Consider the following 15,741-nt stretch of genomic DNA (forward strand, 5'->3'; position numbering starts at 1 on the left):
TAAGGACAGTGCTGTATCACTTACGGCTTCAAATGCTCTCTTGGCGGGTAGCACGCTAAGACCTCGACTTTGAGTCAGCTGGTTACGGTTTATTGGAGTTTTTGTCCCACGTGGAGTCTTGGGCTTCAGTGGTGCTTGAGCAGCTAGGAGAATGGAGAAAAAGGTAAGTCTAAAGATAGAGACAGTAGTAGCAGGTTTAGAAATTAGATGTGAAATTGTAGCCCTTACCTAGCTCTTTCACTATGGCAGACAATGGAGGACGCACTAGGGGCAGGATCTTCAGTGGAGTTTTAGCTGCCTTAGGTAGTCGAATAGAACCTGGTGGGAGATTGACAAAACCATATATTGTGGCAGCTTGTACTGAAAGACAGCTAAGAAAGAACAATCACTCCTCTATCAGATGACTCACATTCCGCCTTGATAGAGTTCGAGTTGATTGGGGCATAGGGGCGGCGTGCAGCTCTCCTAGGCTGCAATATATCTCTGCACATGCGTCGTGCAATACGGGTTAGTTTGGTCGTCTGGAGAAGGAACGTTTGACGATTCTTTGCCAGCAGTTTAGCGCGGTTTGCGCTGGTGGTATACGGGGACAAGCTTTGAGCTTCTGGCCGAGAGATATGTCCACGAGAGTGTGGCTCCTGAAGAAAAAACGTGTTATTGCTGGACAGAAGAGGATGATTGCTTTCTTACAGTGCATTCAGAATCTTACTTTGCTCTGCAACTTTAAACACATTAGCTCATATAATTAAAGTTACAATGCTGAGCCCCTACTAGATTTGTGGAGATTAACAATCATCTAGTCCTCACAAAGTCCTAAAATCTACATGCCCCTGTCACCTCAGTAAATGTTAATATTTTGGAATGTCATCAGAAAGACTGAAAAAGTACAGCTTGCACAGGGAAGCCAGGAAACTGCCCCACCACATATCAAAAATCTAAATATATAATATTGCAGTACAGCTTACATTTGCAAAATTGCTTCTGAACAAAAACACAAGTTTTCTGATATGTCCTTGGGACAGATGGAACCAGAGTGGAGTTATTTGGGATTGATGCACAATGTCATGTTTGTCAAAGAGCAATCTCAGTATCACCACAAGAACCTCATACCAACAGTCCAGCACAGTGGTGGAGAGGTGAGGATTTGGGATTGTTTAGTGGCAACAGGACCTAGGCACCTCATCATTAATCTAATATAAACTCGTTATGGCGGGGTACTTTTGAGGAAAACTGGACCTAATCCTGAGGGAAGCGGCTGTGCAATTCTCTGCAAACAAAATTAAAACGCAGAAGGATGCACCCCAGATCACAATCGCAATGTTTGCAGGCAGCGGTCAAGTCTGTGTAAGCTGAACCTTACTCAGACTGCCTATAGGATCCGGACACCTGGGTCCAGGAAGTCTGCGTCCGACAATGCAGACCCTGGACGCCTACAAAACTGGCGTGATACACCACCATTTTGGAGAATGATGCTGGTGGACGCAGTATGCCAATCACGCTGCGGCTGACGGAGCTGTGAAAGATACTGCAAGACCCGTTCTGCACATGCGCAGGACGGGTCTACCATCTGCACAGGCACACAAACGTCGGATTTGTAAGTAAACCATAGCTTTTACGTACAAATGTGAATTAGGCCCAAAGTGAGGCCATTTCTTTGACAACTGAAGCTTGGCTGGAACTGGATCACACAACAGATAATGGTCCAAAGCGCACTAGCAAATCTAAAAAATGTAATTGCTGAAAAAGACTGAAATTGTCAACGCAAACACCTTAAACCTAATGAGATGCTGTGTTGGGAACTTCAGATAGTTGTGCAGAAATAAAAGCCCTCAAACATCAATGGACTGAAGCAAAGTTGTAATAGGAAGAATGAGCCATTTCAAATATAATTAAGACTGGTAAACACACAATTACTTCAAGTTATCACTGCCTGAGGTGGTTCTACAGAACAGTGCTTTTTTCTTCTTCATAACAAGGGTTTCATGTGCTGTAACATTAGACTAGATAGATGTTATGACTTGGCAAGGACTGGAAAATTGTTTATTACTTCTAACATGTAACAAATACATTTAATAGTAGTTATACTGACTGTAAAGATCTATCATATACATGCAAAAAAGTAAAAAACTAAACCAAAAATAAACCAATAACAAAAAAGCAGCCAGAATAATTTGTTTGACACACTCATAAGAATACCTACAAGTAAAGACATTTTCTAACTCCTGCTGTGTATTGTGCCTTTTCCTTGACCACAGTTCGATTTCTACGACAACAGGTACTTGCTGATATATGCTTGTATAGTGTAAAACATTATGTATTTTTATGTATATTATGCACAAAACACATACCCCTATATTCCTTGCTGCACCTTCAAGCTGTGTCGGCGTTTTGAGCCCGCCATACTTCTTCCAATAAATCCAGCAAGATGCACATAAACGGCATTGCATGTTGGGAGGTCCCCAAGCATACCACTGAGCAGACACCGTGGCTGTAAGAGAAAAGACGTAAGTCTGTAAGCATGGGGAAAAAAAATACATGACATGAAAAAGAAACTGAAGGGGAAAAAAATAAAATAACCTGTGCTGCTCCCAAAGAAGTTAACTTCTTGGCGCCCAGACTCCTGCAGCTCCCACTATACCCGAAGTCCCAGTGTCTCCCATGGATTCAGAAAAAAGGATTTTACAGGTAAGACAAGAATCCCTTTTTCTCCCCTATGCCCCATCCACAAAGACCAGTTCAACTTAACAAGCCACAGGAACGGGAAGAGAGAAGACCGGCACACACATTACCAGGCAAAGCAACCACTGTGGCACAGACTGACAAAACCATTAAACCCCCATGGATTCAGAAAAAAATTGATTTTACAAGTAAGACGAAAATCACTTTTTTTGTATTATCCAAAGGGGGAGACTGGGACTGTGGGACATCCCAAAGCTGTCCCTTTACTGTGTGTGTGTGTGTGTGTGTGTGTGTGTGTGTGTGTGTGTGTGTGTGTGTGTGTGTGTGTGACACTCATGCTGCACTAAGGACCCCGTGCCAAAAAGCCGCAGAGGCGAAGGTGTCAAAGCTGTAAAATTTGATAAACATGGGTAGAGGACCACATGGCCGACTTACAGAGTTGCTACGTAGAAGCTTCATGGCGGGCTGCCCAAAAGACCTCGTGGAACGAGCCATGACCAAGGCTGGAACCAGTTTCTTTGCCAACAGGTAGGCGTGACGAATAGTAAGGTGCAACCATCTAGCCAAGGTCTGTTTAGAAGTTGGTCAGCCTTGCTTGTGAACGTCATAAGGGACAAGAAGCAAAATTGGCCACCCGGCATTAAAAGAACACCAAAATAGCAAACACCTGCACCTTCAGAGAAGCTAGGTGAAACACTTGGTCCAGTCCCGGCTGCAAAAATGATAAAACTGTTGAAAGATGATATACAAGAGGATCTTTATGCTGGCCAGAACACTACTGAAAATATGTCCACCATATTCGATAATAGATACTTGCCGATGAAAGCTTCCTGACAGAGAGCATGGTCTGGATAACCTGATCTGAGAAACCTTTGCCTTCAAGATTGATTTCTCAATAGCCACCCCGTCAAAGCCAGCCATGCAATGTCAGGGTGGAGACACAGGCATTGAGATAGAAGATCCTGCCTGAGAGGCAGGAGTCAAAAAGGCGCTACGGACAAACTGCGCTGGTCCGCATACCAAGTACATTTTGGCCGGTCCAGGGTGATGAGAACGGCCGTGACTCCCTCTTGCTTTAACTTGCGAAGGACTGGTGGTAGAAGAGCAATGGAGAAAAAAGGTACAACAGTGGAAAGGCCCATGGAACTGTCAGGGCATCCACCTAGAACACTCCTGGGTCTCTAGAGCGGGAGCCGTATCAAGGCAGCTTGTAGTTGTACCGGAAGCCCAACAAGTCTATGTACAGGTGATCCTAGGGACACACTAACATCCGGAACACTTTGGAATGTAAGGACCAGTCACCCGAATGAACATTCTGCCTGCTGAGGAAATAAACTTCCCAATTCTAGACTCCCGGCATGTAGACTGCAGACAAGGCCGGAAGAAACTGTTCCACCCAGCGGAGAATGTGACAGACTTCCTTCTGGCAGTCCAACTCTTGGTCCCACCCTGATGACTGATGTAGGCGACATGGTAACGTTGTCAGATCGGATCTTTACCGCCTTGTGTTGGAGGAAGGGCCATGCCTGAATAAATGCGCGGTAAGCCACATGAAGTTCCAGGATGTTTATTGGTAAGGTTGTCGAACTGACTGGACTTGCACAAATTGACCAGCCAGCCGCGGGACTGCAACAAGTCCGGGGTAAGATGTTTTTTTTCCTGCAGAATATCCCGACACTGGGCCATCAGAATAAGGTCATCCAGGTATGGAAGAATCTAAAGCCCTTGGAAGCACACATCGGCTGCCATCACAGCCGTGACCTTCGTGAACACCTGCGGTGCTCTGGAGAGTCCAAAGGGCAAGGTCCAAAATTGGAAATTGTCATTTTGGACTGCGAAGCAGAGGAATCGCTGATGATCCTCCGGTATAAAAATATGTAAATAGGCAGCCTGAATCTCCAAGGCCATTAAATTGCTGGCACCAGGGCCAGCAGGATGGATCGAGGTAAGGCTATCCTGAACCTGGGGGCAGAGAAAGATGTTGAGTATCTCTAGGTTGAAGATGGGGCAGAAGAAACCATCTGGTTTTTGAACTAGAAACAGATTTGAGTAGAAATATGTGCCTCACTGGGGAGAAGGGAGAGTGACTATCACTTCCGCAGTCATAAGAGATCTGAAGTCTAGAAAGCGTTAGCCTTGACGACGTCAACCTGTAATCCGGTGGAAAAGGACCTGAACCAGAGGACATTCTTGAAAGGTGAAAAAGAGTACCCCCGGGATACAATGCCCCTTGCCCAGGAGCCAGATGTTGTTTCCAGCCACATGACAGCGAAGCAAAGTAGACAGCCGCTCACCCTAGTAGGTCCCAAGTGGGGACCCACCCAGTCATGCTGCAGGTCTGTCGCCCTTTGGACTTGGGGTTTTTAGTAGAAGAACCCTGAGCGCTGGAAAAAGACTGACCTCTTGCTTTGCCTTGTGGGTGAAAGAAAAATAGCTTGGCATTTGGAGCTATTAAGGCTACTGTAGCAATGATTTTATGTATCTCTGGACGAAAGAGAACAGCAAATGAGAAATGGAGGGCCACAAGTGCCTCTTTGGATTCACTATTGGCCTGCCAGGTTGCAAAGTCATAGGGGGTCATTCCGACCCGATCGCTCACTGCAGTTTGTCGCAGCGATCGGGTCGGAACTGCAAATGCGCCGGCGCATGGCAGCTTTCGTTACCTAGCGGTCGCCTCAGCCATTAGCGGTCGCTAGGCGGGAGGGGGATGAACGGCGGCATTAAGCTGCCGTTTAGGGGGAGCGGTCCGACCAACGCAGGCATGGCCGGACCGTTGGGGGGCAGGCCGCGGCGGCAGCGTGACGTGTCACGCAGCCGCTGCGGCCAGCGGGTGAGATGAGCAACTCCCGGCCAGCCGCAGGAGCTTCGCTGGCCGAGAGTTACTCTTCAAATACAAAGGCATCGCCTCTGTGCGATGCTTTTGTATTTGTGTGGGGGGGCCGGCACTGACATGCGGGGCGGACTAGCCCTGTGCTGGGCGTCCCCACGCATGTCTAACGATCGTAGCTGTGCTAAATTTAGCACAGCTACGATCAACTCGGAATGACCCCCATAGTGCCCATCTGAAAGCCACAGATGAAGGCAAAACCCTGGACAGGATGCCGTAATCAATAGCGGCCTCACCCAAGTATGCACCAGGTACTTTGATGTTTTCCACTATGGACAGGATATTAGATCAACAAACTCCCGAGCGTAGGCCATACTCTTGGGAATCCACCAGAGTTAGCAAAAATAGATTTCAGAAAGTTCTCTAGCTTCCTGTCTGTGGGGTCCCTAAAAGAAGCCACATTAGGAATAGAAAGGAGTGGTTGATTTTACCAACAGCGATGTGTGCATCCACAGAAGTTTCCAACTTTTTCCGGTCTGCCAGGGTAAGCGGAGAGGAGGAGATCCGTTTGGACATCAAAACCATTTGATTAGGATGCGACCAAACCTCTAATTGCGCAGAGTGAGTGAAAACTGATGGGTCATTATTTCGTTTTAAGAGGGTCGCTTCTGAAGCTAGTAACATTTCTGTATCTTTAATATGTAATGCAGATAAGAATAGGGATAATACATGTACAGCTAGAATATGAATAAAATATATATATATATATATATATATATATATATATATATATATATATATGTATATGTATGTATATATATATATATATATATATTCTATCCAGACAATGTAGGGTGGCACTCACAGGACTTGCAGTACATAAATAAAAGACTATCTGAGTCTGTTCAGTTCAACGTTTCGGTTTATCACCTTTTTCAAGAACTCCATACATACCAAAGAACCAACATGTCTTTTATGCATGCCTGAGCCCACCGTTCTCCAGCGTGCGCCAGCCCACCGGTGCGTCCCTCCCTGATGCCGTCATCTGCCTGCATCCGTTGCTGTAGCAACCTCACAGAGCTGGCGTCCCTGCGCTGTTCAGCGCCTGACGCGTCCGGCTACGTCATTAATCAGGTGGGCAATATCCCGGGGACGGCTCTACGCGTCTCACGGGGTTGCTAGGCAACAGGATAACAAGTTGACGAAACCAATATACAACGTTAATATCTCTTATCTCATAGTGCTCTTACCACCACCATCACCAATAAAAGAAACCAAATGTGAAAGACAAAACATCTAAAAAGCAAATTCTAAAAAATATACCGCTGCATAATGTTGCAGATATACAGAAGTCAACTAGACACCCTGTTAGAAGGACTTGTAACCTCACCCGATCTATATCTGTCCGAATTGCCCTGTACTTCAATAAGCTGTATTAAGAAATCTTAAGAGGCTATATTACATAGATCCCTTACCCTGATCCCGCTGCCTATGTTAAAGCACCATCGGCAACAGCCGGTGCCCACCAACATATGTCTGAAAAATATTTACAACTGCATATATAACATGTATTCCTTACAACCGACCCTAGTCATACACATGTGGCACCGGCTAACAAAAGATGAACTCTAAATCCTGTCTATTGGACTTTGACCACCACCCAAAGGTGTACAACCACAACCACCACCAAGTATGCAATCACCAGTGTGACTTTTCCTTTTACTCTGTGCATGACCCATTGGCCCATCCATTGCGTCTGGTGACAGCTACAGGTCAGTGGCTGACCACAGCAAGCAACACTAAACTTATTCCAGAAAGCACGATAAAGAGATCGTTTCGTTGAGACCTAACGGCCTTAGAGTGTTCAACGTGTGAATCCAATATGATTCCACTTGAAGTAATCTTCTTTCTCGGTCGCCTCCCCACTTCAAAATGGGTACATGATCGATTATTTTGTATGATAATGTTGCCAACGAGTGTCTCTTCTCTCTAAAGTGGCGAGCCACCGGCTGATCTATATCTTGTCCTGCTAAAGATTTTCTGATGGCAGACCGGTGCTGGGTCATTCGTTCTTTAAAAGTGCACACCGTCTTGCCGACATAAAGTAGGCTGCACGGACATTTAATATAATAAACAACATATTTACTCATGCAGGATAAGATGTGTCGTATAGGCATTTTTTTTGCCAGACCGTGGGTGCACGATCACATTCCCCACTTCTACATAACTACATGTGGTGCATCCTGTACAGCGATAACACCCCGGCTTTCTTCTCAGGAAGTATTGGCCATCGCTTCTGTCAGTTCTCTCACTGATGTCATTATGGACAAGCCAGTCCTTTAAATTCTTCCCTCTTTTGTGGCACATCATGGTTTTTGATCCCAATAATGCTGGAATTTGATGGTCTGTGTTCACTAAAGGCCATAGCCTTTTAGTTGTGGTGTTAACAAAGTTGCTGGCAGTGTTGAACTTTGTAACAAACGGCATTACTTTCCCCTTTGTCTTCCTGTTTGCGGCCGTCAACTCTGTGCAAGATAGCTTCATCACTTTGTTTCTCGCCATTTTGAGGTCCTTCAACGAATATCCTCTTTGTAAAAATGTGTTGCTCATTTGCTCTATTTCTGCAAGAGCAATTTGATCATCACCTGTAATTCTCCGTATCCGCAGAAACTGAGTATGGAAGGCCTTTCTTTAGGGAAACTGGATGCTGACTTTGTGCATGCAGGATGGTATTAGCATCGGTGGGTTTGTGATATACTTGGGTAGAGAACTTACTCCCATCCCACTTCACCACTACATCCAAAAAAATTGATAGCCGACGTGTCATGATTATATGTAAACTTTATAAATGGATGTACCAGATTAATTGCCTCCATTCCCGCAACACATTGTGCAGACAATCCTGTCCATACCATAAATATGTCGTCTATATAACGACAGAACAGGGCCACATGTGGCCAAAAGTCTAGATTGTCGTAAAAGACGTCCTTTTCCACCTGGAACATGAATATATTTGCAAAGGACGGGGCCACATGTGACCCCATCGCACAGCCTCTTCTCTGAACATCAAACTGATTATAAAAGAGGAAATAATTGTCCACCAACGTTCTTTCTAACAAATCAATGAACAGGGTCATATTCGGTCCTCTGTAGTCAGGTGATCCCTCGATAAACCTCTTCACGCACTCAAGTCCTTCCCCTTGGGGTATACTCGTATATAACGAGACTACATCCACGGTGCATAACAATATGTCACCCGGTAATGTGGCCAGACCATATATTTTCCTCAAGAACATGTTAGGATCTTGCAGGAATGAAGGTTCTTTAGCAATCAGCGGCTGTAAGAAGAAGTCTAAGTACTTGGAGATCGGACTGTAAAGTGAGGATCTGGCCGAGATGATTGGGCAACCCGGAGGCATTGTTGGAGATTTGTGTAGTTTTGGCAAGGTGTACAACACAGGTACAACTGGTTTATCTATCTGTAACCCCAATTTAGTTTTGGAGGTTATCCAGGTATTATTCACCGCTTGTTCCAGTATTAAATCCAGCTTTCGTTTGAACTCTGCTGTTGCCAAAACTAAATTGGGGTTACAGATAGATAAACCAGTTGTACCTGTGTTGTACACCTTGCCCAAACTACACAAATCTCCAACAATGCCTCCGGGTTGCCCAATCATCTCGGCCAGAACCTCACTTTACAGTCCGATCTCCAAGTACTTAGACTTCTTCTTACAGCCGCTGATTGCTAAAGAACCTTCATTCCTGCAAGATACTAACATGTTCTTGAGGAAAATATATGGCCTGGCCACATTACCGGGTGACATATTGTTATGCACCGTGGATGTAGTCTCGTTATATACGAGTATACCCCAAGGGGAAGGACTTGAGTGCGTGAAGAGGTTTATCGAGGGATCACCTGACTACAGAGGACCGAATACGACCCTGTTCATTGATTTGTTAGAAAGAACGTTGGTGGACAATTATTTCCTCTTTGATAATCAGTTTGATGTTCAGAGAAAAGGCTGTGCGATGGGGTCACATGTGGCCCCGTCCTTTGCAAATATATTCATGTTCCAGGTGGAAAAGGACGTCTTTTACGACAATCTGGACTTTTGGCCACATGTGGCCTTGTTCTGTCGTTATATAGATGACATATTTATGGTATGGACAGGATCGTCTGCACAATTTGTTGCGGGAATGGAGGCAATTAATCTGGTACATCCATCCATAAAGTTTACATATAATCATGACACGTCGGCTATCAATTTTTTGGATGTAGTGGTGAAGTGGGATGGGAGTAAGTTCTCTACCCAAGTAGATCACAAACCCACCGATGCTAATACCATCCTGCATGCACAAAGTCATCATCCAGTTTCCCTAAAGAAAGGCCTTCCATACTCACAGTTTCTGCGGATACGGAAAATTACAGGTGATGATCAAATTGCTCTTGCAGAAATAGAGCAAATGAGCAACACATTTTTACAAAGAGGATATTCGTTGAAGGACCTCGAAATGGCAAGAAACAAAGTGATGAAGCTATCTCGCACAGAGTTGACGGCCACAAACAGGAAGACAAAGGGGAAAATAATGCCGTTTGTTACAAAGTTCAACACTGCCAGCAACTTTGTTAACACCACGACTAAAAGGCTATGGCCTTTAGTGAACACAGACCATCAAATTCCAGCATTATTGGGATCAAAAACCATGATATGCCACAAAAGAGGGAAGAATTTAAAGGACTTGCTTGTCCATAATGACATCAGTGAGAGAACTGACAGAAGTGATGGCCAATACTTCCTGAGAAGAAAGCCGGGGTACAGGATCGCTGTACAGGATGCACCACATGTAGTTATGTAGAAGTGGGGAATGTGATCGTGCACCCACGGTCTGGCAAAAAAATGCCTATACGACACATCTTATCCTGCATGAGTAAATATGTCGTTTATTATATTAAATGCCCGTGCAGCCTTCTTTATGTCGGCAAGACGGTGTGCACTTTTAGAGAACGAATTACCCAGCACCGGTCTGCCATCAGAAAATCTTTAGCAGGACAAGATATAGATCAGCCGGTGGCTCGCCACTTTAGAGAGAAGAGACACTCGTTGGCAACATTATCATACAAAATAATCGATCATGTACCCATTTTGAAGCGGGGAGGCGACCGAGAAAGAAGATTACTTCAAGTGGAATCATATTGGATTCACACGTTGAACACTCTAAGGCCGTTAGGTCTCAACGAAACAATCTCTTTATCGTGCTTTCTGGAATAAGTTTACAGTGTTGCTTGCTGTGGTCAGCCACTGACCTGTAGCTGTCACCAGACACAATGGATGGGCCAATCGGTCATGCACAGAGTAAAAGGAAAAGTCACACTGGTGATTGCATACTTGGTGGTGGTTGTGGTGTACACCTTTGGTGGTGGTCAAAGTCCAATAGACAGGATTTAGAGTTCATCTCTTGTTAGCCGGTGCCACATGTGTATGACTAGGGTCGGTTGTAAGGAATACATATGTTATATATGCAGTAGTAAATATTTTTCAGACATATGTTGGTGGGCACCGGCTGTTGCCGATGGTGCTTTAACATAGGCAGCGGGATCAGGGTAAGGGATCTATGTAATATAGCCTCTTAAGATTTCTTAATACAGCTTATTGAGGTACAGGGCAATTCGGACAGATATAGATCGGGTGAGGTTACAAGTCCTTCTAACAGGGTGTCTAGTTGACTTCTGTATATCTGCAACATTATGCAGCGGTATATTTTTTAGACTTTGCTTTTTAGATGTTTTGTCTTTCACATTTGGTTTCTTTTATTGGTGATGGTGGTGGTAGGAGCACTATAAGATAAGAGATATTAACGTTGTATATTGGTTTCGTCAACTTGTTATACTGTTGCCTAGCAACCCCGTGAGACGCGTAGAGCCGTCCCCGGGATATTGCCCACCTGATTAATGACGTAGCCGGACGCGTCAGGAGCTGAACAGCGCAGGGACGCCAGCTCTGTGAGGTTGCTACAGCAACGGATGCAGGCAGATGACGGCATCAGGGAGGGACGCACCGGCGGGCTGGCGCACGCGGGAGAACGGTGGGCTCAGGCGTGCATAAAAGACATGTTGGTTCTTTGGTATGTATGGAGTTCTTGAAAAAGGTGATAAACCGAAACGTTGAACTGAACAGACTCAGATAGTCTTTTATTTATGTACTGCAAGTCCTGTGAGTGCCACCCTACATTGTCTGGATAGATTGGGGTACAGCAAACCCGGGAGGGCACCAAGGCAAGTAATGGTTTTTGCAATGGAGTGCCGGCACTTGTGAAAAATGTGTATATAATATATATATATATATATATATATATATATATATATATATATATATATATATATATATATATACACACACACACACACACACAATAAGATTTTACTCACCGGTAAATCTATTTCTCGTAGTCCGTAGTGGATGCTGGGGACTCCGTAAGGACCATGGGGAATAGACGGGCTCCGCAGGAGACTGGGCACTCTAAGAAAGATTTAGTACTACTGGTGTGCACTGGCTCCTCCCTCTATGCCCCTCCTCCAGACCTCAGTTAAGGAAACTGTGCCCGGAAGAGCTGACATTACAAGGAAAGGATTTTGGAATCCAGGGTAAGACTCATACCAGCCACACCAATCACACCGTATAACTCGTGATAAACCTACCCAGTTAACAGTATGAACAATAACAGAGCATCAATCAACGGATGCCAACATAACATAACCCTTTATTAAGCAATAACTATACACACGTATTGCAGAAAGTCCGCACTTGGGACGGGCGCCCAGCATCCACTACGGACTACGAGAAATAGATTTACCGGTGAGTAAAATCTTATTTTCTCTAACGTCCTAGTGGATGCTGGGGACTCCGTAAGGACCATGGGGATTATACCAAAGCTCCCAAACGGGCGGGAAAGTGCGGATGACTCTGCAGCACCGAATGGGCAAACACAAGGTCCTCCTCAGCCAGGGTATCAAACTTGTAGAATTTTGCAAAGGTGTTTGAACCCGACCAAGTAGCAGCTCGGCAAAGCTGTAATGCCGAGACCCCTCGGGCAGCCGCCCAAGAAGAGCCCACTTTCCTTGTGGAATGGGCTTTCACCGATTTTGGATGCGGCAATCCAGCCGCAGAATAAGCCTGCTGAATCGTGTTACAGATCCAGCGAGCAATAGTTTGCTTTGAAGCAGGAGCACCCAGCTTGTTGGATGCATACAGGATAAACAGCGAGTCAGTCTTCCTGACTCCAGCCGTTCTGGTTACATAAACCTTCAAATCCTCCAAGTTACGAGTAGCCGCAGGCACCACAATAGGTTGGTTCAAATGAAAAGATGACACCACCTTTGGCAGAAATTGCGGACGAGTCCGCAACTCTGCCCTGTCCATATGGAAAACCAGATAGGGGCTTTTACATGACAAAGCCGCCAATTCTGACACACGCCTAGCCGAAGCTAAGGCCAACAGCATGACCACTTTCCACGTGAGATACTTTAGCTCCACGGTCTCAAGTGGCTCAAACCAGTGGGATTTCAGGAAACCCAACACCACGTTAAGATCCCAAGGTGCCACTGGTGGCACAAAAGGGGGCTGAATATGCAGCACTCCCTTAACAAACGTCTGAACCTCAGGAAGTGAAGCCAGTTCTTTTTGAAAGAAAATGGATAGGGCCGAAATCTGGAACTTTATGGACCCTAATTTTAGGCCCACGGTCACTCCTGACTGTAGGAAGTGCAGGAATCGGCCCAGCTGGAATTCCTCTGTAGGGGCCTTCCTGGCCTCACACCAAGCAACATATTTTCGCCATATACGGTGATAAAGCTTTGCTGTCACGTCCTTCCTAGCCTTTATCAGCGTAGGAATAACTTCATCCGGAATGCCTTTTTCCGCTAGGATCCGGCGTTCAACCGCCATGCCGTCAAACGCAGCCGCGGTAAGTCTTGGAACAGACAGGGTCCTTGTTGCAACAGGTCCTGTCTGAGAGGCAGAGGCCATGGGTCCTCTGTGAGCATTTCTTGCAGTTCCGGGTACCAAGTCCTTCTTGGCCAATCCGGAACAATGAGTATTGTTCTCACTCCTCTTTTTCTTACGATTCTCAGCACCTTGGGTATGAGAGGAAGAGGAGGAAACACATAGACCGACTGGAACACCCACGGTGTTATTAGTGCGCCCACAGCTATCGCCTGAGGGTCCCTTGACCTGGCGCAATACCTTTTTAGCTTTTTGTTGAGGCAGGACGCCATCATGTCCACATGTGGCAGTTCCCATCGATTTGCAATCTGCGTGAAGACTTCCTGATGAAGTCCCCACTCTCCCGGGTGGAGGTCGTGTCTGCTGAGGAAGTCTGCTTCCCAGTTGTCCACTCCCGGAATGAACACTGCTGACAGTGCTTGCACGTGATTCTCCGCCCAACGAAGAATCCTGGTGGCTTCCGCCATTGCCACCCTGCTTCTTGTGCCGCCCTGGCGGTTTACATGGGACACTGTAGTGATGTTGTCTGACTGAATCAGCACTGGTTGGTTTCGAAGCAGAGGCTCCGCTTGACTCAGGGCGTTGTATATGGCCCTTAGTTCCAGGATATTGATGTGCAGACAAGTCTCCTGACTTGACAACAGCCCTTGGAAGTTTCTTCCTTGAGTGACTGCCCCCCATCCTCGGAGGCTTGCATCCGTGGTTACCAGGACCCAGTCCTGTATGCCGAACCTGCGGACCTCGAGAAGGTGAGCACTCTGCAGCCACCACAGAAGAGACACCCTGGCCCTAGGCGACAGGGTGATCAGCCGATGCATCTGAAGATGCGATCCGGACCACTTGTCCAATAGATCCCACTGAAAGATCCTCGCATGGAACCTGCCGAAGGGAATGGCTTCGTACGACGCCACCATCTTTCCCAGGACTCGCGTGCAGTGATGCACCGACACCTGTTTTGGTTTTAGGAGGTCTCTGACCAGAGTCACGAGCTCCTGAGCCTTCTCCTCCGGGAGAAACACCTTCTTCTGGTCTGTGTCCAGAATCATGCCCAGGAAGGGCAGACACGTCGTAGGAATCAGCTGCGACTTTGGAATATTCAGAATCCAGTCGTGCTGTCGCAACACTTCCTGAGAGTGTGCTACGCTGATCAGCAACTGCTCCCTGGACCTCGCCTTTATGAGGAGATCGTCCAAGTATGGGATAATTGTAACTCCTTTCTTTCGAAGGAGCACCATAATTTCCGCCATTACCTTGGTAAATATTCTCGGTGCCGTGGACAGGCCAAACGGCAACGTCTGGAACTGATAATGACAGTCCTGTACCACAAACCTGAGGTACTCCCGATGAGGTGGATAAATGGGGACATGCAAGTAAGCATCCCTGATGTCCAGAGACACCATAAAATCCCCCTCTTCCAGGCTTGCAATGACCGCTCTGAGCGATTCCATTTTGTACTTGAATTTCTTCAGATAAATGTTCAGGGATTTTAAATTCAAAATGGGTCTGACCGAACCGTCCGGTTTCGGTACCACAAACATAGTGGAATAGTATCCCCTTCCCTGTTGAAGGAGGGGAACCTTTACCACTACCTGCTGGAGATATAACTTGTGAATTGCCGCTAACACTACCTCCCTTTCCATGGGGGAAGCTGGCAGGGCCGATTTTAGGTAACGGTGAGGGGGCGTCACTTCGAATTCCAGCTTGTATCCCTGCGACACAATTTGTACAGCCCACGGATCCACCTGTGAGCGAACCCACTGGTGGCTGAAATTTCGGAGACGCGCCCCCACCGCTCCTGGCTCCGCCTGTGGAGCCCCAGCGTCATGCGGTGGATTTAGTGGAAGCCGGGGAGGACTTTTGTTCCTGGGAACTAGCTGCATGGTGCAGCTTCTTTTCTCTACCCCTGCCTCTGGCAAGAAAGGATGCACCTCTGACTTTCTTGCTTTTTTGTGAACGAAAGGACTGCATTTGGTAATACGGTGCTTTCTTTGGCTGTGAGGGAATATATGGCAAAAAATTTGATTTCCCAGCCGTAGCTGTGGAAACTAGGTCCGAGAGACCGTCCCCAAACAATTCCTCACCCTTATAAGATAAAACCTCCATGTGTTTTTTAGAGTTGGCATCACCTGTCCATTGCCGAGTCCATAGGACCCTTCTGGCAGAAATCGACATTGCGTTTATTCTAGAGCCCAGCAGGCAAATGTCCCTCTGGGCATCCCTCATATATAGGACAGC

At 46.3% G+C, this 15,741-nt stretch overlaps 1 protein-coding gene across 2 annotated transcripts in view; it reads right to left on the reverse strand.

Moving 5' to 3' along the window:
• The window catches only part of MTA2 (metastasis associated 1 family member 2), an 83,726-nt gene that overhangs the window by 1,569 nt on the left and 66,416 nt on the right, over positions 1–15,741 (reverse strand). For both annotated transcript variants that reach the window (XM_063945020.1, XM_063945019.1), the window contains exons 13-16: positions 2,349–2,488; positions 410–638; positions 229–318; positions 25–143 (exon numbers count right to left, since the gene is read on the reverse strand). In XM_063945020.1, the coding sequence (XP_063801090.1) occupies positions 25–143; positions 229–318; positions 410–638; positions 2,349–2,488 (578 nt within the window). The remainder of the gene's footprint in view (positions 1–24; positions 144–228; positions 319–409; positions 639–2,348; positions 2,489–15,741) is intronic.

The sequence above is a fragment of the Pseudophryne corroboree genome, chromosome 11, assembly GCF_028390025.1.
Source record: "Pseudophryne corroboree isolate aPseCor3 chromosome 11, aPseCor3.hap2, whole genome shotgun sequence".
NCBI classification, from domain to species: domain Eukaryota; kingdom Metazoa; phylum Chordata; class Amphibia; order Anura; family Myobatrachidae; genus Pseudophryne; species Pseudophryne corroboree.